This window comes from Leopardus geoffroyi, chromosome A3 (assembly GCF_018350155.1).
Source record: "Leopardus geoffroyi isolate Oge1 chromosome A3, O.geoffroyi_Oge1_pat1.0, whole genome shotgun sequence".
Classification (NCBI taxonomy): domain Eukaryota; kingdom Metazoa; phylum Chordata; class Mammalia; order Carnivora; family Felidae; genus Leopardus; species Leopardus geoffroyi.
Window position 1 is genome coordinate 128711934 of NC_059336.1, and position 21142 is coordinate 128733075.

The following is a 21142-nucleotide window of genomic DNA, read 5'->3' on the forward strand; positions in this document are numbered from 1 at the left end:
CCTAATATTAAAGACCCAGGACAAGCTCCACTTCCTCCGGGAAGCCGCTCCAGACTCTCTGAACTTTGTTGCCTTTTCTGAGATCCTATAGCATTATTCGTCTGACAGCAATCATTGGCTTAGTATCTACCGAGTTGCATCATTTTTGGTGTTTATTAAAAAAAAAACAGTTTGCACTCTTTCTATGCACTTGCCAACAAATACACGAATGAATGTTAGCATCTTAGGGAGACACTTTCACCATTTTTGTTTTATAGAAGCTGGCTGGATACCAGGGGCTCAGACTTGGCGCATCTGACGCAGATTAACAAACAGGCAGTGCACCGGGACCAGGACCTAAATCGTACTCCAGACAAGCCAAAGTCACCGTCCTTCCTATTCATTAAAGGGTTAATCGAGCACTTCCTTTCCACGCCCAGCTCCACGCCCAACTAACTCCACCCCTCCCAGGGAGTCTTAAGCAGCCGCGGTGGAGGAAGCTTGTCCTTGGCGGGATGCCGTAGTGGCCCTGTCCCGGTGGCTCAGTTGCCCCGCGAACATGGCGGCCTCCGAGTCAGCGCCGGCGGTGAATCCAGGCACCGCGGAGGCTGAGGAGGAGACGATTCTCTATGACTTGTTGGTCAACACCGAGTGGCCCTCGGAGACAGAAGTGCAGGTGAACCAGGCCCCTCCAGAGCTGCGGCCAGCATGGCGCGGACGCTGTCCGGGCAGAGCCACGTAAACTAGAGCCACGTAGGGGAGTGGAGCTGGGTGGGAGGGGGAGCAAGGTTCCGCCGCCTGTACCGTCGCCTTGGCAACGGCACCGCGGGCTAGCTGGGGTCTGGTTCCGCTAAAGCAGGGGTACCTGAGATCCCTCCTGGGCTCCCAATTCTGTTGTCGGGATAGAACCTCGGGCTCTGGGTCTCAGTTTCATTGTATTTGGAGGGGAGGCACAGCGTCGGGACTCCAGGGTCCTTCTGCTGTCTGGACTCTGGGTGGTCCTTTCAGGAAGGCGAGGCAAGAGCTGACCAGGGCTGAGCCTCATCTGCAGCGGGAGAACTTTCCAGGACCCTACAGTCATCTCAGCAGCTGGAGGGCCGCCACTGAAACCTTTACTCCTCCTTGGGGCTGAATTGCGCCCATTCTTGTGTACTTCAGTAAAGAGGCATTTAGTGTGCTTGTATGTCCGTCCGTGTCCCAAATACCGTGTTGGGCGCTGGGCACAGGAAGGTGAATAACTTTTGTGGTGCCTGCAGTCTAGACTGGGGCCAGTCCAGTAAACATTTTTCATCGCTTAGCGTAATTGCGCTGTGCTGGTGGTGTGAGCAGAATGCTGCCAGAGGGAAAAGTGAGGAGGTGCTGATCCGCAGTTAGGTTTCCTGCTAAAGAAGGGCTTCTAGAGGTTGGTAACCTGCACTGGACCTTAGGGTCTGCAGTCATTCCGTAGAGAGGGGCCTCTCAGCACAAGGTGAATAGTAGGGGCCAGGAACCCACATTTATTCAACACGTTTTTTGAGTGCCTAACTTGTGCTATTCATTGTTTTCGACTCAGAGGATGCAGCAAGGGCTAAAAGGACTTTTATTAAAATCAGGAAGTCCCACCATATGAATTCTTTTTTCACATCTTTCCTGGGTGTTTCTTTACTGGAGAAACTACTCATTTTCCTATAAAGTTTGTAGTTTTTCTTTAACCTCCTTCCCCCTTGCAGTTTCTGCTTGTCTTGAATAATGTATTTTTTAGGCTGGCAGAGATCTGCATACATACTACTGTTTTTCGAGTACAGTATTTACTTTATGTTTGTCTTGAACAAAGTGAATATTGTAGGTCCTGCAGCTAGGATGTTGCTGCTGCTGCTATTGGTTGAACAAATACTGGTTTTCACTCGGTAGCACCCACTGGTTAATTACAGGAATGTTTCAGAATGCTTAACATTTTAAATTGATTAAAAAAAGAAGCACAGTATCAGCTTACATTGAAACCTTGGAGCACTTTTTTTTTTTTTTTTTTTTGGTTCTATTGATTTCAGCTGTCTAACTTCAAGCTCTTGGAACGGCATTTGCATCGGATTCATCTTTATAACCCTCCCCGGGACCAAATTGTGTCTTAACTGCAAAGCGGATAATCAGTTCATGTTTGTGGAATGGAATCATTTTTCTGTGCTTCTAAGACCTATCTGTCTGCCCTTACTGCTCCTTCCTTAACAGTACATGAGTGCGTTTTATTCATTATTTGTTGCTTCTGCGATTGTTTACCCTACTCGGTTTAGTCTATACTTAAGGAACTATTTAATACAGCAATTGGCTATCAGTGTGTTAGTAGGATTTCCTCTGTGGGCCTACAACAAATAATAAGCTTGCCTCCCAAGATACGAGTTTATTAATCCGTATGACCACTTTTCCAAGCAAAACTTATTTTAGGCCACTGTAACCCACCCAAATAGCCTGTGCTGGACTGGCAACTAGTATGGTCTTGGGCTGCTGTTTTGATGTTTGGTGTTTGAGGGGCACTTGGGTGGCTCAGTTGGTTAAAGGTCCGACTTCAGCTCAGGTCATGATCTTGCAGTCTGAGTTTGAGCCCTTCATCGGGCTCTGTGCTGACGAGTCAGAGCCTGGAGCCTGCTTCAGATTCTGTTTCCCTCGCTCTCTGCCCTTCCCCCACTCATGCTCTGTCTCTGTCTTTCAAAAATGTATAAATGTTAAAGAGAAATTAATTACGTGGTGTTTGGTATTTGACTTTCCATCTTGAATCTTTGTATTCCCTAGCAAAGTTTGTGCTGACAAATGCCTATAACTCCACTGTGCTCAGTTTTGCTCCCACTGTTTTCAGTCCTGCTTTTCCTTCTTTTGTCTCTGAATAGTAGTTTTTAAATACTGGTAGCTGTGCCCTGTACTGGGCATTAGCAAAAGAATATAATTTTACATGTTGTGTAAGTATCACAAGAAAATTCTCAAATGTAATACATTTTTCTTTCCAATTGCAGTCTAGAGGCAACCGAAAACATGGTGCATCCTTTATCATCACCAAAGCAATTAGAGGTAATGTAGCTTATTTATTTTTCTCTATATGATGATAAGAGCAGATAATTTTTTTCCCGTTTCATTTGTAACTTTATTGTTTTTGAAACTTTAGGAGTTTTAAAAATGTTCTTTAGACTTATAACGGAAAGCCTGATAAAAGTGAATAATATACATGTTACCTGAATTTAATTTTTTACATGTATGCATATTAATTATGTATGATATATGGGTATATAGGTGTATATGCCGATATATGTGTGCATACACACATCTTTAATGCAGTTGAGAGCTAAAATATGGCTTAACTTTAACCATTATGAATGTATTCTAGAAGAAATGAAGAAAATCCAATCCAGTATGGGTCCCAGAGAGTCTAGACATTGAAAGTGAAAAGACAATGACCAGCTGTTTTAAGTGGTTTACATGATATTTCTGCTACATCTGGCCAGAGTTCTTCAGATTAAATATTTTATCAACCAGAGCATTCATGTAACTGCTGACAGAGTTTACATATATATATACGAGCTCACGGTATCAGAGCAAGTCTTCAGCACTTGTTGCTAAGCTGGTGCTATGGGGACTTTATGTACATTTATTGATCCCGTCCTTTCCCAGACCAGCAAGGTAGGTACTGTTATGACTTCGTGTTTTTAGATGAAGAAACTTGCCCAGGATTATTCATTTGGAATTTGACTGCATGTCTTTCTGCCTCCAAAGCTCATCCTCATAACGCTGGTGAATTTGAGCTACTTACACAGAGAAGATTCAGTTTCAAAGGAGTCGAGTACTTGAAATTAACTATTTTATCTCCTGATAAAGATTATTTTCTGATACGAGCGCTAGCATATTCAGTTTTCATTGTGACTAATGTTTTGAAATTTTGAAAATTTAGAAAGTGTACCCAGGTGATAAAATTCATTTAGAGAAATTTAGAGAATATGGAAAACCACAAACTTGAATGAACAATTTCTCATCTTACCACCCAGAGAAAACCTGTTGCCCTTCAGATCTTTTTTCATTGATACACATCTACATGTTCACACACACATACACGTTTTATTTTTTTTTCAATTTTTTTAATGCTTATTTATTTTGAGAAAGGGGGTGTGTGTAAGCAGTGGAGAGACAGAGAGAGAGAGAGAGAGAGAGACAGACAGAGAGAGAAAGAGAAGCCCAAGCAGATTCCATAGTGTCTGCACAGAGCCTGATGTGGGGCTCGATCTCACAAACTGGGAGATCATGACCTGAGCCGAAATCCAGAGTCGGACGCTCAACTGACTGAGCGACTCAGGTGCTGCCACACATACACATTTTGGTAGGATCATATAAAACATTATTTGCCAATAGGATAGTTAACCTGAAAAATAAAACTGTCAGTTATTTTACCAGTAAAAATGGGTTTATTCAGGAATAACAGAATTGCAATTCAGGACATGCAAGTTACAGCAAAACTACAGCCAAGTTCAACAGAGGAGGGGAACGTTATTTTCTGGAGGAGGAAGAAGTTGTGAGGAGTTGTTTTGAACTAAAAAGCCATTGGAGAAAAGAGTTCTGGGTGATGATGGTTTCTCATGGCCCGAATTGCAGAGGTAGTCGATTTCTTATTGGCGATGTGACAGTACATCTCTTCCTTGTTGGGGCCTGTAACAGGATATTTTCTTGTTGATGACTCTTCTGTTGAGGTCTGATTCTTCTTCTTGTAGTTAATGTCAAGTGGTACTGCTCTCCCTTCTGGCCTCCTGACTCGACTTAAGTGAGGTGTCCCTTTATTTTCAGTGTGTTAGAGATTTGTGTCTGCTTGACTTCTGCATTTTTTGTACAAATATTTTGGTTTTAAAGGGTGGTTACTATGACTTGTACTGTATGGTTTTATTAAAGCCTGTTCGGTGAAATTTACATCTCAAACCACCTTTACTTTTTTATACTGTTAGAAAATCCTCCAAAGTTTTGAGTAACAAAAACTTGGGCCTTAATATAAAAAAGTACATGATCTTATAAAAGTTACAGTGCATATTAGATTATATTCCCTTATTTTAAGAATTTTGTTCTACATATTTTGTAATGACTCAGCATTACAAAATATGTTTTAGGTTTATTGTCGATGAAGCTATTTTGAAAGTGATTCCTAAAGAATAGCTGATTCATATTTGGTTTTGCTATTTTTATTACAGATCGTTTATTATTTTTACGCCAATACATCTGGTACAGGTGAGTGTCGCTTCAGAGAATAGTATGAATGTCAAATACAAATATTATCTTATTTATGATTTGAGTTTTCAGAATTGAATCCCAGATTGTGATACAGATGCTGACATTCCGGTGAATAAAATAGACCTTCTCAAACATTTGATATAGTGACAAGGTAGCTCAGTTGACTTAGGGTAATTTTTGTTCCTTAGTCCTTATTAAGAATATCTCAGGATGACTTCTGCTTTCTCTGAGTATTCTCAGCCTTATCTTGAATGCCCACATGATGTGTCTGTAGCTTGGGGATCTTTTTAAGAACAATTTTGTTTTTTACTGGATCAACAACTCTTGTTATCAGTATTCAGTTGCTGTGCATGGGGGGGGCAGGGGGTCCTTTATGTTTCTGTTGTTGGGGACTTTTTAGTTCTTTTTAGTATTAAGGATGTTTTAGGAATGGTGCAAATTTTCAGCCTTAAAAGAAACAAATGATCATTCTGACAAATGATACAGTTCTGCTCTTAGATAGGTATATAGGGATTGTTTTATAGATTTATTTAACACAGATTTTTTTTTTCCTTAAGGACATTTAATCTTAAACGCTCCAGAGATAATAGAGACCTTTAGCTCTTCTCTAGGATTAGCTCTGATGTTTTTATGCTTTGTGTGTGTGTGTGTGTAAATTTAATCTTGTTTTTTAGGGGCCGTGGAGTATGATAGGGTAAAGAGATGAGAGTGGAGGGAGGGGCAAGGATGGGAGAGGAGTTTAGAAGTAGGCTATTTTTTCCTGAGCTCACTGGGTGATCTAGCTTGCTAGTCCTGAACATCTTTGGGAAGTGTGGGCAGAAAATATCCAGTATAGGCCAGTGCACCTTGAAGTGATTGTCTAATCTTCCGGAGGATATGTTTTGTTACTTTCATAAGTAACGTGAAGTTAACTGAAAAAAGTTCAGTTTTTGCTCTTTCAGTTTATGGTAATTAAAACTAAAGGTTTTGGGGCCAATATTTGTTTCAAGTGGCTTTTTCTTTTAAAGTTTTTTTTTTTCTCTTTTAAGTATGAAATATTACAAACAGAATTATAGGTACTGTAAGTTATAACAGGTTTATTGTATTATCTACTTGTGTAGGCACATATGCCTACATGTGATTTAGGCAGTTGTTTGCTCCAGATAGCCTTCTCTCTCTTTGTGCAAAATGTTACAACTTGAGGTGCCCCCCCTCCCCTACTTCCCTTGGAGAGGATGGATATTCTTCTCTTCCATCTGTTGATGCTATCACTCACATGCGTGTTTCCTATCTTTGTTATGGTATTTCTGTAACTACCATGGTATTAAATGTTTTGTGTTTTAGAAATGAATGCAAGTACACTGAACATATAGTACTGATATATATGTATATGTATATTTTTAACTGTTTTTAAAGTTTATTTATTTTGAGAGAGAGCGAGAGAGTGTGTGCGAGTGGGGGAGGGACAGAGAGACAGGTAGAGAGAGGATCCCAAGTGGGTTCTAAGCCACCAGGAGCTCCATTACTGACCTATTTTATTTATTTATCTAAAACAAGTATTGTCATTTTATTTTGTTTTTTAAAATTTTTTTTTGAGAGAAGGTGCAAGTGAGTGAAGGGCAGAGAGAGGGAGAATGAGGAGAGCGAGAGAGAAAAGCGGCTTGAGCTCATCCCATGTGGGATTTGAACTCACAAACCATGAGATCATGACCTGAGCAGAAGTCAGATGCTTAAAGACTGAGCCACCCAGGCGCCCACCGATATATTTTAATTACATATCTTTTTAGTCTACTTTTTTTGTTTTCTATTTTACACAATTTTTGTTTTGTTCTTTTTTTTTTTTTCTTTCACTAGCTTGTTTTCTTTATTCTTCTTTTCCACCTATTGTCTTGACTTCCTCCTGTGTCACTCTTGCTTTGTTGTATCTGCTCACGCACCCGCGGTGGATCCTTCCCTCCTGTCTTGTGAATGATGTTAGTGTGAGCTTCTGCTTAGCTACTCTCGCACCACTTGAGTGAATTTGACATTGCGGTCTGATCTTGCATGTAGTAAAGGCTTGGGGTTTTGTTTTTTCACAGGGGAGTTCATTCCCATGCCCCCACAGACCAAATTCTAGACTCAGATGAGCTTCTAGAACACCCTCCCCCCCTCCCCCGGGGCCCTGGGAGGCTCCGGCTCTTCTGTCACCGAGTGACGAGTGACGTCTCTGTCACTGTGCAGTCTCTGATGGGTGCTGGCCTTCGCAGGAGTCTCCCTTCCAACTCCTGTTCTCCCTGTGCCCCGCGGCTCATTTTCTGTCCCAGGTGTTCCCTCCTGATTTCATACCTGTAGCCAATTCTAACTTTAAGTTCCCTTTTCATTTCTAGTGCTTGGAGATTTTCTTTCTTAAGAAATTTGTTACCGTTGAGTCAGAATTTCTAGGCAAGCATAGAAGGAAGGGTTTCTTACAAGCTCACCTCTGCTATGTTACTGGCATCCTCCATAACCTTTCCTTAGAAAGCTTGTAACATTTATACTTTTGAATATACCACCATGTTTTTCTGGAAAAAGAGTTATGTACCTGGTCAGAAGTTTCAGATAAGCAATTAGTAACTTTGGGTTTTAGGTTTGCCCATATTCGAATTTTATATTTTAATGGAAAAAAAAATCCTCTCTTGTTCTATAGATCTGTATGCTTTTTATAACATTTATCTACTTATATGTATTTTTTCTGATTAGATTTTAAGTTGGTTAATGTGTTGTTTCAGCCCTGTGCCTTTTTTGCTCCCTGATGGACTGGTTCGCTTGGTTAATAAACAGATACATTGGCATTTGGTACTTGCAAGGTAAGGTATTAAAAATTGATACAGTTTTCTTTAGTGGGGTTAGCACTTCAGTTTCGTTATGGATATTGGGGTCCTTTTGTCTTGCATTCTTGTTTGTTTTTTATTGTATATAAGTTCCTTTTACATATTATCTGTTACATATTATTTGTGTCTCTTCAATGAATTCCACTGTATTGAATCACTTTGTGCACACTTTGGTACCTTTTATGCTCATTTAATTTTGAGGTCAAAAGTTGGATAATTGAAGGTGTGAAAAAGATAAAAAATAATTTTTAACTTCTTAGAATAATTTCATCTTTGAACACGGCTACAAATATTCACGTAATTTTTTTTTTTCCCCCTCTCTATGAAAGCAATGGAAAAATTTTGGCTGCTGTTCAAGATCAGTGTGTGGAGATCAGGTAATTGTTAATATTACTCCTATTCAGAATTTTCCCTTGAGAAAATTTTCCTTCATTTATGGGAACTAAGTTTTTTGAGGGGCTTATTTAAAGGGCTTTTGCTCTTAACTCCCATAATTTTGTGGGTTGGTGTCAAACGGCAACTTCTGCCAATTACAGGACAAAGGATGCTTTGTTAGAGTCACATGGTCTACTTCCCCAGATCCCTCTCTTCTCCCTGGGGCAGTTTTACTTTTTCAGTAGACTAGGCACATCTTCAGAACTCTGGGAGTCGCTCTTGGTTGACTGGTCACTGCTAAGTCCACTAAAACACATGCTCAAGAAGGTATTGAAAAAGTAGGGGCCGCCTTGCTCTGTTGGCCTAAAGCTGTACGTGGAATGTGAGTCTGCAAGATGAAGAGTACGTATTACTTGAGACCAGTGATATTCTCTGTCCTTTTGAGACATTCGTCGGTATTATATACACATCTGAAAGTCTTCTCTAAGCTGAGCTTTTCACGTACTTTATTTTTAAGTAATATATCAGTTGTGAAAGACGTAGCAACAACAGAAAGTAACTCAGGAAAACTAGTTAATTTTTTTTTTTTTTTTTTTGGAAATTAGCACTAGCAGACTAAATGTGTTGAACTTCTAAAATTCGAGGCTACTTCTTTCTGCAGGCAAGGCCTGACTCTTGGTTTTCAAAAAATAAGTAAGGAGATCAGACTTTTAGGATATCGGTCAAAACTTTTTACCGATACTTCATTATTTTTGATTAAACATAGTATAACGTGCATTCAGTTGTTCCCACCCCGATGCTAGCTTTTTGTGCAGTTTCTTTCTTTTTCCAGTTATTCAAACAGAACTGGACCCCTCACCTTTTTGGGGAGTGGACAGAGGGCTTGCCCCCATTGGGGCATTGACTTCAGATGGGGAGGCTTTGTTTTGTTATCCCTCTTGAAATCCTCAGGATGGAGAGGACTGGCACTAATGACAGGCTTTCAAAACTACATTGTTTGGGGCGCCTGGGTGACTCAGTCGGTTAAGCACCAGACCTCGGCTCAGGTCATGATCTCATGGTTCGTGGGTTCAAGCCCCACATGGGGCTCTGTGCTAACTGTTCAGGGCCTGCAGCCCACTTCAGATTCTGTCTGTCTGTCTGTCTGTCTCTCTCCCCCTCCCCCGCTTGTGCGCATGCATGCGCTCTCCCTCTCTCCCTCCCTCTCTCCCTCCCTCTCTCCCTCCCTCTCTCCCTCCCTCTCTCCCTCTCCCTCTCCCTCCCTCTCTCCCTCCCTCTCTCCCTCCCTCTCTCCCTCCCTCTCTCCCTCCCTCCCTCTCTCCCTCTCTCCCTCTCCCTCTCCCTCTCCCTCTCCCTCCCCTCTCCCTCCCTCTCCCTCCCTCCCTCTCCCTCCCTCCCCCTCCCTCTCTCCCCCTCCCTCTCTCCCCCTCCCTCTCTCCCCCTCCCTCTCTCCCCCTCCCTCTCTCCCCCTCCCTCTCTCCCCCTCCCTGCCTCCCTGCCTCCCTGCCTCCCCGCCTCCCTGCCTCCCTGCCTCCCCGCCTCCCCGCCTCCCCTCTCTCCCTCTCCCCCTCCCTCCCTCTCCCCCTCCCTCCCTCTCTTCCCCTCCCCCTCTCCCCTCCCTCTCCCCCTCCCTCCCTCCCTCTCCCCCTCCCTCCCACCCTCTCCCCCTCCCCTCCCTCCCTTCCTCTCCACCCTGCTCTGAGAAATAAACATAAAAAAAAAACTGCATTGTTTAATTTGGCATGGCTTTAAAAAACAGACCCTTCTTCTTTTCACAGCATCAGTGAGCGTCAAGCTGGCACAGTTTTGAACTTGGCACTGCTGGTAGAAATGGGTTCGCACTTGCTCTCCGTGTGCTGTAGTGACGTGAAATCTGTCTGAGATGTGTACTTGTGGTGTGACTGTACAAAAACAGCGGTTAGTTGTCAAAACCTCCATCTTTCTCCCGTGAAATGAGAGCATCTGTGGAATGATTTTAGGTGTTAGGGTCACAATGTGCGTGTGGGGATGGGATTGATATTTGGGCCAGTGAAGAGGAGTTTGACCGGGGGTCTCTAGAACTTGTTGATAACGTTTTTGATGAAAGGAATAAAAAAATTATTTGTTTTTATAAAAGGATTTGCTACTGGATTGGTAGAGTGTAAAATATTTATAAAACCTGTACATACATCCAGCTCTAGGAATTCATTCACGTAGGTGGTGATCGAGATTGAGGGGCTGAGGGAGGATTTCCAGGCAGCCGAAGTGATGCTCATCGAAATCTTGGTCATCTGGTCTGTAATTTGCAAAAGCTTTTGGTCACATTAGCGTATCTGAGGACTCTTACGTGGTAGAGCACGAATTCCACCAGGAAGCCTTTCGGGAACATACTCCCTATGGATCCTCCCCTTTATGCTCCTGAAATAATCAACACAGTACTGTACTTTGTGATAAGATAACACCGATGACGTTGGGCACCCTTGTAAGTTCTTCACAGGTGTTAATTCATTTCATCCTTGCAGAAGCCCCGTGAGGTAGCTTTTGCTATTTTTCTCCATTTTAGAAATGAGGAAGCTGACACAAATGGTTAAATTTCTTTCTTGAGGATTTGAAGTCTGCTGTCCCAGCTTTGGTCTTCCTGCTCTTATCCAGGAACGCATACTACCTTTTGGTCGCGTTGTTTAGCCATGTATGCTTGTATTTTTACAAGTGGGTTTCCCCTGGTCTAGTTAGCGCCGCTGCTTTGCACAACCCCAGGGTTGTCCTTTCCTCAAAATTCAGTGTGAGTGGGCTCGGGTGTCTGTGAGTCCAGCTACACTGTGTGCCTTGGAAGCAGGCCCTGTCTGTTTTCCTGAGCACTGGATATTTCCTTGAACATAATCGGTGCTTAGTTGGTGTTTGCTGAATGAGTAAGGTGTTTGCGAGTGGGACAGAGGCAGCAGACGCGGGGAGTGCCTCACCGGGTATAGTCCGCTGACTGCTCAGCCTTGGCAGTCCGTTCCTTCAGCTGAATTAACAGACACACACAGTTTTTTTTTTTTTTTTAAATTTTTATTTATTTATTTATTTTATTTTTTTCAACGTTTATTTATTTTTGGGACAGAGAGAGACAGAGCATGAACGGGGGAGGGGCAGAGAGAGAGGGAGACACAGAATCGGAAACAGGCTCCAGGCTCTGAGCCATCAGCCCAGAGCCCGACGCGGGGCTCGAACTCACAGACCGCGAGATCGTGACCTGGCTGAAGTCGGACGCTTCACCGACTGCGCCACCCAGGCGCCCCTTTTTATGTTTTTTTTTAACGTTTATTTATTTTTGAGACAGAGAGAGACAGAGCATGAACGGGGGAGGGGCAGAGAGAGAGGGAGACACAGAATCGGAAACAGGCTCCAGGCTCTGAGCCATCAGCCCAGAGCCCGACGCGGGGCTCGAACTCACAGACCGCGAGATCTTGACCTGGCTGAAGTCGGACGCTTAACCGACTGCGCCACCCAGGCGCCCCGACACACACAGTTTGTAGGGACCTGAAAGGAGAGTCGGAGCGAAGATGTGGAGTCGTCATTAAAGAAAAAGGGGTGGGATAGATCCTCAAAGTAAACCCTGTGAACGGTGGCCGCACCTGAATGCTTAAGACCTTTGTTCTTGCTCTTCCACGTGTATTTTGTACTCTGGTGTGAAGAACACGTCCGATGCAAGATTGGCACAGTCGTGATAGGAGTAGGCCGCTGGAGTTCGGGAAATACCGTTGATTGAATTAGACTATGAGTGATAACTCTAGTGTCTCGGGTCCTTATTCGTTACTTGGAAGCAGTCATAAATAGCAAATGGCAGGGAAAAAGATGGAAAGCTGAGACACATGTTAGTTTTAGTGTAGAGAGAGCCCCGCCTTTTGTAAGATCAGACTAGGGCCGCTGTGTGTGTGTGTGTGTGTGTGGTGAGTGGCAGGTGGCCCCAGTCACTTGCTCTTATCTGGCACACCTAACCTGCTTGTGTGCGGGGCTCACATGGATGAAAAGTGACTTGTTGTGAATTGCTACTTATTAATCTGTAATTTGGCAGTAAGTAGGTATTATGTGGCTAATGTGTGTTTCCTTTTTTCCTAAATCGTGAAGTAACAATTACTTATGATTATGGGCTGTTATAAATATGGGAATTAGAAACCATCACAGAACCCAGTAAAAAGCATTAAAATAAGGGACTCTTCTAAAAAAGGCACCCACCCCCAAATTTGCTTAAGTGAATACATTTGCGAAGTTTTGACAAAACCAAATTTATGTCTCTCTCCTTCACCTTTCTCAGCGAAAGAGCAATTGTTATTTGTGATGATCTGTATTAAGGATGAAAGAAATGAACACTGACTTAGGTCTAGTTTGTGCTAATTTATGCATAATGTCTTCTTTAATCCTTCCCTAAGCAATGAAGGTGATATTACCCATCCCATTTTATTGAGAGGAAGATGAAACTCCTATTAAATATTTTGTCCAGGTTACCCAGATAGAGCTGAAATCAGGTCAGCTTCACTTCAAAGACCATGTTCTTCTCTCTTCTGTGTGGAGGCTGAATAGTCAATTTCTTGAGGAAGTTTATTAACATATTTATAATTGGCTTTTGTCATAATACGGTATCTTAATAAATAGCTAAAAATATTAGTGTTTAAAATTTGTTTTAAAAGTAATGCTTAGTCACTTTACCAATATTAGAAAATAGTTAAGTATTCAAGAAAGAAGAACTACAAATTACAGTTCAGCCAAATGTTGTATGTTCTTTGGAATTTTTCTGTGGGTGTGTGTGTGTGTGTATGTGTGGGTAATACTTAGTCTAACAATACTCTGCATTCTATTTGATATGTCTTCTCTTGATAAGTTTTGAAAATTATGAACATCTTTCCATGTCACATATAGTAATTGCATAATATTTCATTGAGTGCAGTTGGCAAAATCTAATCTTATACTGGGTATATTTTTCTCTTTCATAAATTAGGCTCCATGAATTTCCTTGAGATCTGTGTGTATCTGTAATTCTTTCCTAGAGATAACTTCATTATAGAAATTGAGGCAATGGATCAAATGACCGTAGACGTTAAGGTTTTAGATAATTGTTACTAAATTATTTTCTAGATGGTTTACAAACTTTTCATTTTTGAACATATAATAATTAAACTACTTAGGCATATATTTCAAGATCACATATTTTAAATAGGTCACTGGTAACAAATATGGTCACTTATTAAAGCTATTTAATTTATTAAAAGTGTGACCTTTTTTTTTCTCTTAAAATGTTTATTTTTGAGAGAGAGCGGGGGAGGGGCAGAGAGCGAGGGAGACAGAGGATCCGAAGCTGCACTGCCAGCACAGAGCCTGATGTGGAGCTCGAACTCACGACCATGAAATCATGACCTGAGCCAAAATTAGAAATCAGATGCTTACCCGATTGAGCCAGCCAGGTGCCCTGATCTTTTTTCTTAAGTGATTTAAACTTTGTAATATGATACAGACCGTGGTTCGTGACCAAAATCAATCTGTGGAGCTTTAAAAAAACATTGTTTCTTGGATCCCATTCCATATTTGCTGAATCAGAATCTTTGGGGAGGGGGCCAATGTCTCTATTGTATTAAAAGACCATGCTTAATCTCATTCTTGTATTGCTGTATTCTAGGTATAGCTCCATTTCTGGTGAGATAAGGTTGGGAGAAAATGTCGCCAATGAAAGGGTCTTGTTTGAGCACAAATCCATGTCTGAGAGAAGGACTGGTTTAGTTTTGTGCAGACAAGTTGTCTCTTGTATCATTTTTGTGGGGTTTCATAGTACGACAAAATATGTTGTGATGGTGAAACTATTAGCTTAATTTTACACATATTTTGCAGGTCCGCAAAAGATGATTTTACATCCATTATTGGGAAATGTCAAGGTAAGAGTTTCCAAAATATTTACAAAATGGAAGTTTCAAAGTTGCAACAGTTAATAGTATTTCTTAAAAGTCAGAATAGATGTTAAATATTAACAAAGATTGTTGTGACTTTATTAAATACTTTTAAAACAACTGATTTCTCTTACTGTCTTAAAATGTTTTGCTTAGTCCATTTTGGACCATTTTGAAGAGATGTGAAATTGAAGCTGTTTTTAAAATAAAAGTCTGTGCCAGTTTTGGGATAAAGTATTTGTGTCCCTAATCTTTTTTTTTTTTTTTTTTTTTTTGACTTTTTAAAAATTTTAATCTCTACATTCAGTGTGGGTCTTGAAATCATGACCTCGAGATCCAAGAGTCACATGCTGTACTGACTGAACCAGCCAGGAACCTCTAGTCTTTTATTTTGAATTCAATGCAAAAAAATGTATAAGTCAAGTGTTGGAATTTACTCATTCTTCTGGTGACATATTCAACACCAATTACTATCCTTTATGTATATGAACCATTTTGCGGGGTACTAGGGATATGATTGTGAGCTAAAAGTCACTGTCCCCTACCTCATGAGGTATATAGACACTCAAAATAGAAGTACAAACTGTGACAAATCTGATGAAGGAAAAATACAGAGCAGAGTGAGAGTTTAACCGGGGCTGTGTGACAAGATTGTTAAGAAAAAGTGACTTTGGAAATCAGCCTGAAGGATGAGTAGAAGAGTAGCCATGGGGCGTGTTTCTTTCTGCAGGAGCAGGAGGAAAAGGCAGAGGGAACCTTACAGGAAGAGAAGAATTAGGAGGACGCTAAATTAGGAGATAAATGCAACTACCATGTATGTTTTACTTGACCTGCAGTTCCATCTGTCTGACCTTGGGTTAGTTAGTGTAGTAGTTATAGGAATGAGAACGATGGTAATCATGGTTGTTGCGATGGTGACAACAAATATTTATAGTGTCCTTACTCTGTGCCAGCCACTGTATTTAGGGTTTCACTTACATTTTCTCATTTAGTTGGAAGAACATGGTGTACATATTTTATCTTAAAGTAACATTAGGGTAAAATAAATCCTCGACAACGAAAGAAAGCTAGGAGAAGGAAGACATGAATAGTTTTGAAATCTACAAAATACTGGTTATATCGAGGATTTTCCCCAACGTCCCCAAGGAAAAGCTCCTTGTGAGATGCACCCTCAGTAAGTGGCTCAGGGCGAGTTTCCTTCTCATTTTTGCCATTTTTGGCCATGCACATCGGTTCTGAAAATTAAAGATCATATGTTTGGAAAATGTTTTCAGTTTTCATATGAATGGCAATATTCTGTTAGTATGTCAGAATTGCTCTAATAATTGTATAATTCCACATATGCTAGTAGGTAAGGTAGTAATGGAGTTCTTACGAGTTGTCTTTACAAATAGTATATATTACAACTTAAAAACAAATGTAACATTGCCTATTTATGTAAACTTATTTCTCCTTCTTATAATCTGTTCTTTGGCTCTGTTCCCTAGGTTGTCAATGATACCATTAGCTGTACCAAGTCAGTAATCCTTTTTCCTTCTTTTCTTTTTCTCCTCTTTTTCTCCTCCTTTTTCCTTCTCTGTCTTCTTTGACAAATATTTATTAAGCTGCTACTGTGTGCCAGACACTCTTCCTGGGTGCTACATGTGAAGTGAGGAGTAAGCCTTAGACGACCTGGATTTAAGGGTTTGTAGTCAGTCCATCAGGGGAAGAGACACATAATTCACTGCAGTTGTAGTGAGCGACACAGTGGGGAAGCATTGCCTTTGCTTAACGTCACCAAGCCCTAGGAACTTGTTAAAATATCTCTTGCCTCCATTTCTGCACTTCTGCCATCACAGCCCTAGCACTGGTTTTTAACATTTTCACTGTCTTTTTTTTTTTTTTTTTTTTTTTTTAATAAGTCTCCTGACAAGGTTTTCTTCTGTTTGCCTCTCAACAGATCCACACTTCACACCAGATTCATTGCTCTTAAATGAGAATTCTATCAGGTTACCCTTCAAATCTGGGTCCCCTGCTTTCTAGAAATGTGACCTTGGATGTTACCGTACCTCTCTGAGCTTCAATTATCTGTAATATGGGCATAATACTATAGATTGGGTTGTGGAAACAATATGAGCTAATATATGTAAAGCTCTTAGCATAATGTCTGATGTATGCTAAGTACTTAGAAGACCTTAAGTGATCACTTTTGCTACTGCTACCAGTACTGTTACTCTGCCTAAAATCTTTCATTTGTTCCCCACTGACTGTAGAGTACAGCTCATTTTTTTCTGACCTTTCAGTCTGTGTGTCCCTTAAGATCTCCTTGCCATACATCCCGTGTTCTAGCACAGAGCCTCTTGTGCTTTTCCAGCCCCCCCCCCCCCCCCCCCCCGCCCCGTGCTTTTCACGCCTTGGTACAGATAGTTCCTTTTGCCTAGAAACTCTCACTTTTATATTTAATTAAGGAGTCTTGCATATTTCAGTTCAGGCATCAGCTCTTTTGGGAAACCTCCCTCCCTGCCTGCTTCCTCCTCATTTGTGCATCTTTCTTAATGTTTTCCTTGGACTTGTTTGAACATGTATCACCATACATAGGCTAATCTGCTTTTTCCCCCTTAGTTGTTGCTATGCTTGTCTGTTTCCCGGTTAGACTGTAAATTCTTTGAAGGCAGGGCTCTCATCTTATTCAGCTTTTTTTTTGTTCCTGGTGCCTGGCATGGTGTCTAACACCATAGTAGGCACACAGTTTTTGACCCTATCAAATGGGTAATGACACTTGAGAACTATTACAATAATGTTTGTAAGTTTGTGTGTGAACCAAGTATATTTGTCTATTTCCTGTGAGTTAGTTTTAGAAGTTCATAACTGTGTGTGTGTATATATATATATATATATATATATATATATATATATATATACATATATATATATTTATAATTTGTATGTAGAGAGAGGGAAGGAGGGAGAGAGAAAGAGAAAGTGAGACTGAGTGAGTGGGGGGTGGGGAGCAGAGGAAGAGGGAGAGAGATTCTTATGCGGGCTCTATGCCTGACATGGGGCTTGATCTCACAACCCTGGGATTGTGACCTGAGCCAGAATAGTCAGTCAGAAGCCTAACTGACTGAGCCCTCCAGGTGTTCCCTGTCCCCACCATGCTTTTATTCTTACTGCACACAAATGTGTATACATGCCACAAACAGTAAGGGTAGATAAGAGGTCCTATTTGCTTAGTAACCTGTTGAGAATAATAGAAGGAGAGTGGTGTGTGTGCATTTCTAAAGTTTGGAGTACTAGCATTTTCTGAGTTTAGTCTCAGTAATCTTCACCAGCGCTTATTAAAGTAGACCAGACCTGGCTTAAATAATGCGTAAGGATCAAGATGTTCCCAGAAGGATAATTTAGGGATAGATATTCAATTATGTTTTTCCCAGTGCTGTGCTTCTGTTGGGTGAGGGCTTGGGGGGCCCGTGGTGAGCTGCTGAGAAGCATGTTCAGCATGTTGGAGTGATTCAGACGTGCAGGGTCCTTTTGAGTTGTGACGTTAGACATCCACTCTTAACCAGTACGTAAACTGAAAGATCTACAAGTTAACATGAAAATAGGAAGCTTATCCCTCTGTATTTCACACAAATTATAATATTTGTTAGAGGTTTTAGTGCATGCAGTTAATGTGGCAGCATGGATGGGATAATAATGCTTTGCGAACTAATGTTTTATTTTGTTGGCTTCCAAATGTATGAATTTATGACCTTAATGCTGCATTAATGGCTTCTTTCCATTTCATATAATTTGAGGTAATGATCATTTGCTTATTATCTGACTCTTCTTTATAGGAATAACTCTCATATGCCAAATGAGATTTCCTGGTCTGCCTGGAGAAAAGGAGCCAGATTGTTGTTAATGCATTTTTGAAACTACATATTGCAGAGTCTGCAAACTAAAATAGGAACTGTTTGGTTCCACTTTGATATTTTTCAATTATTGCTTTATAAAATATATGCCATTTGAGAATGTTTTAAATGTGGGTTGCAACTTGTTTTGGCTCTGTTTGCCAGGCCATAAATACTAGTCTTCTCTTCCTGTCTTGAGTAGTGACCTAAATAATACCACAAGGAATTAGACTTTTTTTTTTTTTTTTTTTTTTTTTTAGAGCTGTACTATGTTAAGAGATTTTTCTCCTATTTCTGATTTTGAGATCCCGTAAACCAGAGCTTCTGGTACCAAGCAGTAGTTCGCCTGTTGTGAGGAGCTGAGGTCCCCTCACTGCACTGGTGGCCGGGTGGGCCCCATGACAGCCCAGGCCCAGACACCGTCTTTTGTGTTTTTGTATTGCTAGAACCTGGCTCGATATCTCAATATTTTGGAGCTTCCGTCACTTTTCTGTCGACATTCTCTGTATACTGCCTATGTTTATGTTTTTCTTTGAATTCCCAACTGTGCTGTAATAGCTGGTTTGAAGTCCTTGTCTGCTTATTCCTCAGTTTGTAGCATTTCTGGGCGTGTTTCTATTGGCTGGGTTTTCCCATGATTATGTATATTTTCCTGCACTTTAGATTGTATGCTCAACATTATGGAGCTGAGTTAGCGAGCCTTGTTATCATCCCTACTAGAGTATTGAGGTTTGCTCTGGGAAGTAGTTAATCAGCTTAATTTTTTAAGGCTTTTTTTTTTTTTTTTTTTTTTTTTAAAGTCTTCTAACATAGGTTTAGAATAGCTTTTATTTTGGGGTTAGGTTAGTCCTACTTTATGATGCAGTCTTTCTGGGATGTCTTATAAAAGCTCTGAGTGTTCATGAACGTCTCTCCACTCTGATGAGGTGGAACTCAAATATTTCCAAATCCTCTCCCACCTCTGGAAGTCGCTTTTGCCGATAGTCAGTCCCCTTCTCCTTGGCGGTGTGGCCCTGTGGAGTGTGTGTGTGTGTGTGTGTGTGTGTGTGGCCAAAGACCCGGGGCTCATCTCTGCACATTTTTCAATCTCCTTCTCTGCCTCCCTCACTTCCCTCTGGAAAGCTGCCTCGCAGGTGGTTTTCAGCTCTGTAGCTCCCGTGTAGCTCTGTGACTCCATTCTGTATCTGCTCAGTTCCTTGAGATTTGCACGTGCAGCTGGAGGTCTCTCTTCACACAAGGCGGTCTGGAAGGTGCCTAGTCCAGAAGGTGCCTACCGGCTGAAAGCAGCCTCTCCCTGGGGTCCCAGTCTTGCACTGCCTGTAGATAACGTCTGAAACGGGTCTTTGACATATTTTTCTTTCATGGTGGGAGATCTAGTCTGAAACTAGTTACCCTGTTTATTTTATTTCAAAAGCAGTACATACATGTAACAAATTCAAACAGTGCAGAGGCAGAGAACGTAAAGTTTCTTTTCCATTTGCATTTCTCACGGGGACTTATATTAATGATTTGATATAAAACCTCTGCTTCTGTAAACCTGTACATATATGGATTGACTTTGTCATTAACAAGTCGAGATCCTATTGTGGACTTTGTTGCCAGCTTGCTCTCCCTCTGACTGTATCGATGTCTTTCCTAATCAGTGCGTACAGATGCATTTCAGTCTTTTCCGCGTAGCCACAGTCTTCCCCTGTAAGAATGTGAACCACATTTTATTCATCTGTTCTCCTCTTGATAGAAATTTACATTGTTTACAGTGGCTTGTTTCCTTCCTCTTTTTCTTACCCATCTTCTCCCCCATCCCTCTTCACCAGCGGTGGAAAGACATCCTGTTTGTGTCTGGGTGTAGTACTCAAATAGCTACTGCTGTAGTTCTTTCCAGAAGGTTCCACTTATATATACAACTATGAAAAAGGTATGATGGAAGCAGTTTTTTTGCTCCGCTGTCAGCACCGTATGTTACCTATTTAAGAAGTATTTGTTAGGTTCATTGGCAAAGGATAAATTAGTATCTCATTTTCAATTTGCATTTTTTTTAGTTATTAGGTAGAGCATATGTTAAGTGGCTATTTTTATTTTTTTGTGCATTGTTAGATCATACCCTTTTGCCTATATTACCCTTAGCTTACTTGTTCTTATTGGCTTGATAGTATGAATGTTAATACTTTGTCACATATGTTACAAATACTGTCACCCAATTGATTTCCTTTGAAATTTGTTATGGTGGTGGTGTTTTGTTTTGTTTTTTCTCTTGTGACTACATTTGCCTTTTTTTTTTTTTTTTTTTTTTCTTTTCCCTGTATAATTTCAGAGTTTCTCGTCATGGTTAGACCTTTCTCATTCTAGGATTGTAAGATTTTTCTCATGTCTTTGCCAGTACTTACTTCAAACATTCAAGACTCCAAGTCTTCATAGCCCCACTAGTTTGCTTTTGCTCACTGGTTCTCGATTTAGCAGTCAGAGTGAGTCCGGGAGAGATTGTTCATTCAACCCTTCATTTTGCAAATGACCAAGCGGCACCTTGGTGATCTCCTCAAGGTCACACCCCTTGGTTTTATGGCAGCACTGAGAAGAGAACCCAGTGTTCCTTACCTCGTAATCTTGTCCTGTGTTTCTAATCCGGGCGGCTGAGCACTGGATTAGCGTGTACTCTGTTAGCGCTTGAGTGCTGATTGCTACCACCAGTGTGCTAGGCCCTGGTGAGGCAGTTCGGAACAAGATGGACCCAGGCCCAGGCATTTTGGAATTTATAGTTTAAGTGAATAGACAGATGATAAAAAGTAGACAAACATGTGCATAATCGTTTGGGATCAGCTATGTGGAGGAAATGAAACCAGTGGACAGTGGCGAATAATGGGGCCTTGGGTTGCTTTAGCCAGGGTGGTCAGAGAACGCATCCTGGGGAAGCGGTACATAAAGTGAGTCCTGAAAGATGAAAAGGAGCCAGGAGAGGGCTTAGGGA

The 21142-nt window shown here is 41.2% G+C and overlaps 1 protein-coding gene across 4 annotated transcripts in view; it reads left to right on the plus strand.

Annotated features, from left to right (window-relative positions):
- Positions 1-21142, plus strand: part of NBAS (NBAS subunit of NRZ tethering complex) — a 360511-nt gene that overhangs the window by 24961 nt on the left and 314408 nt on the right. For 2 of the 4 annotated variants that reach the window (XM_045447679.1, XM_045447678.1), the window contains 5 exons: positions 2961-3015; positions 5169-5205; positions 7935-8012; positions 8366-8413; positions 14253-14296. In XM_045447679.1, coding sequence (XP_045303635.1) covers positions 2961-3015; positions 5169-5205; positions 7935-8012; positions 8366-8413; positions 14253-14296 — 262 coding nt within the window. Of the gene's footprint in view, positions 1-448; positions 656-2960; positions 3016-5168; positions 5206-7934; positions 8013-8365; positions 8414-14252; positions 14297-21142 lie in introns of those variants that run through there. The other 2 variants (XM_045447677.1, XM_045447676.1) reach the window with 2 other exon arrangements.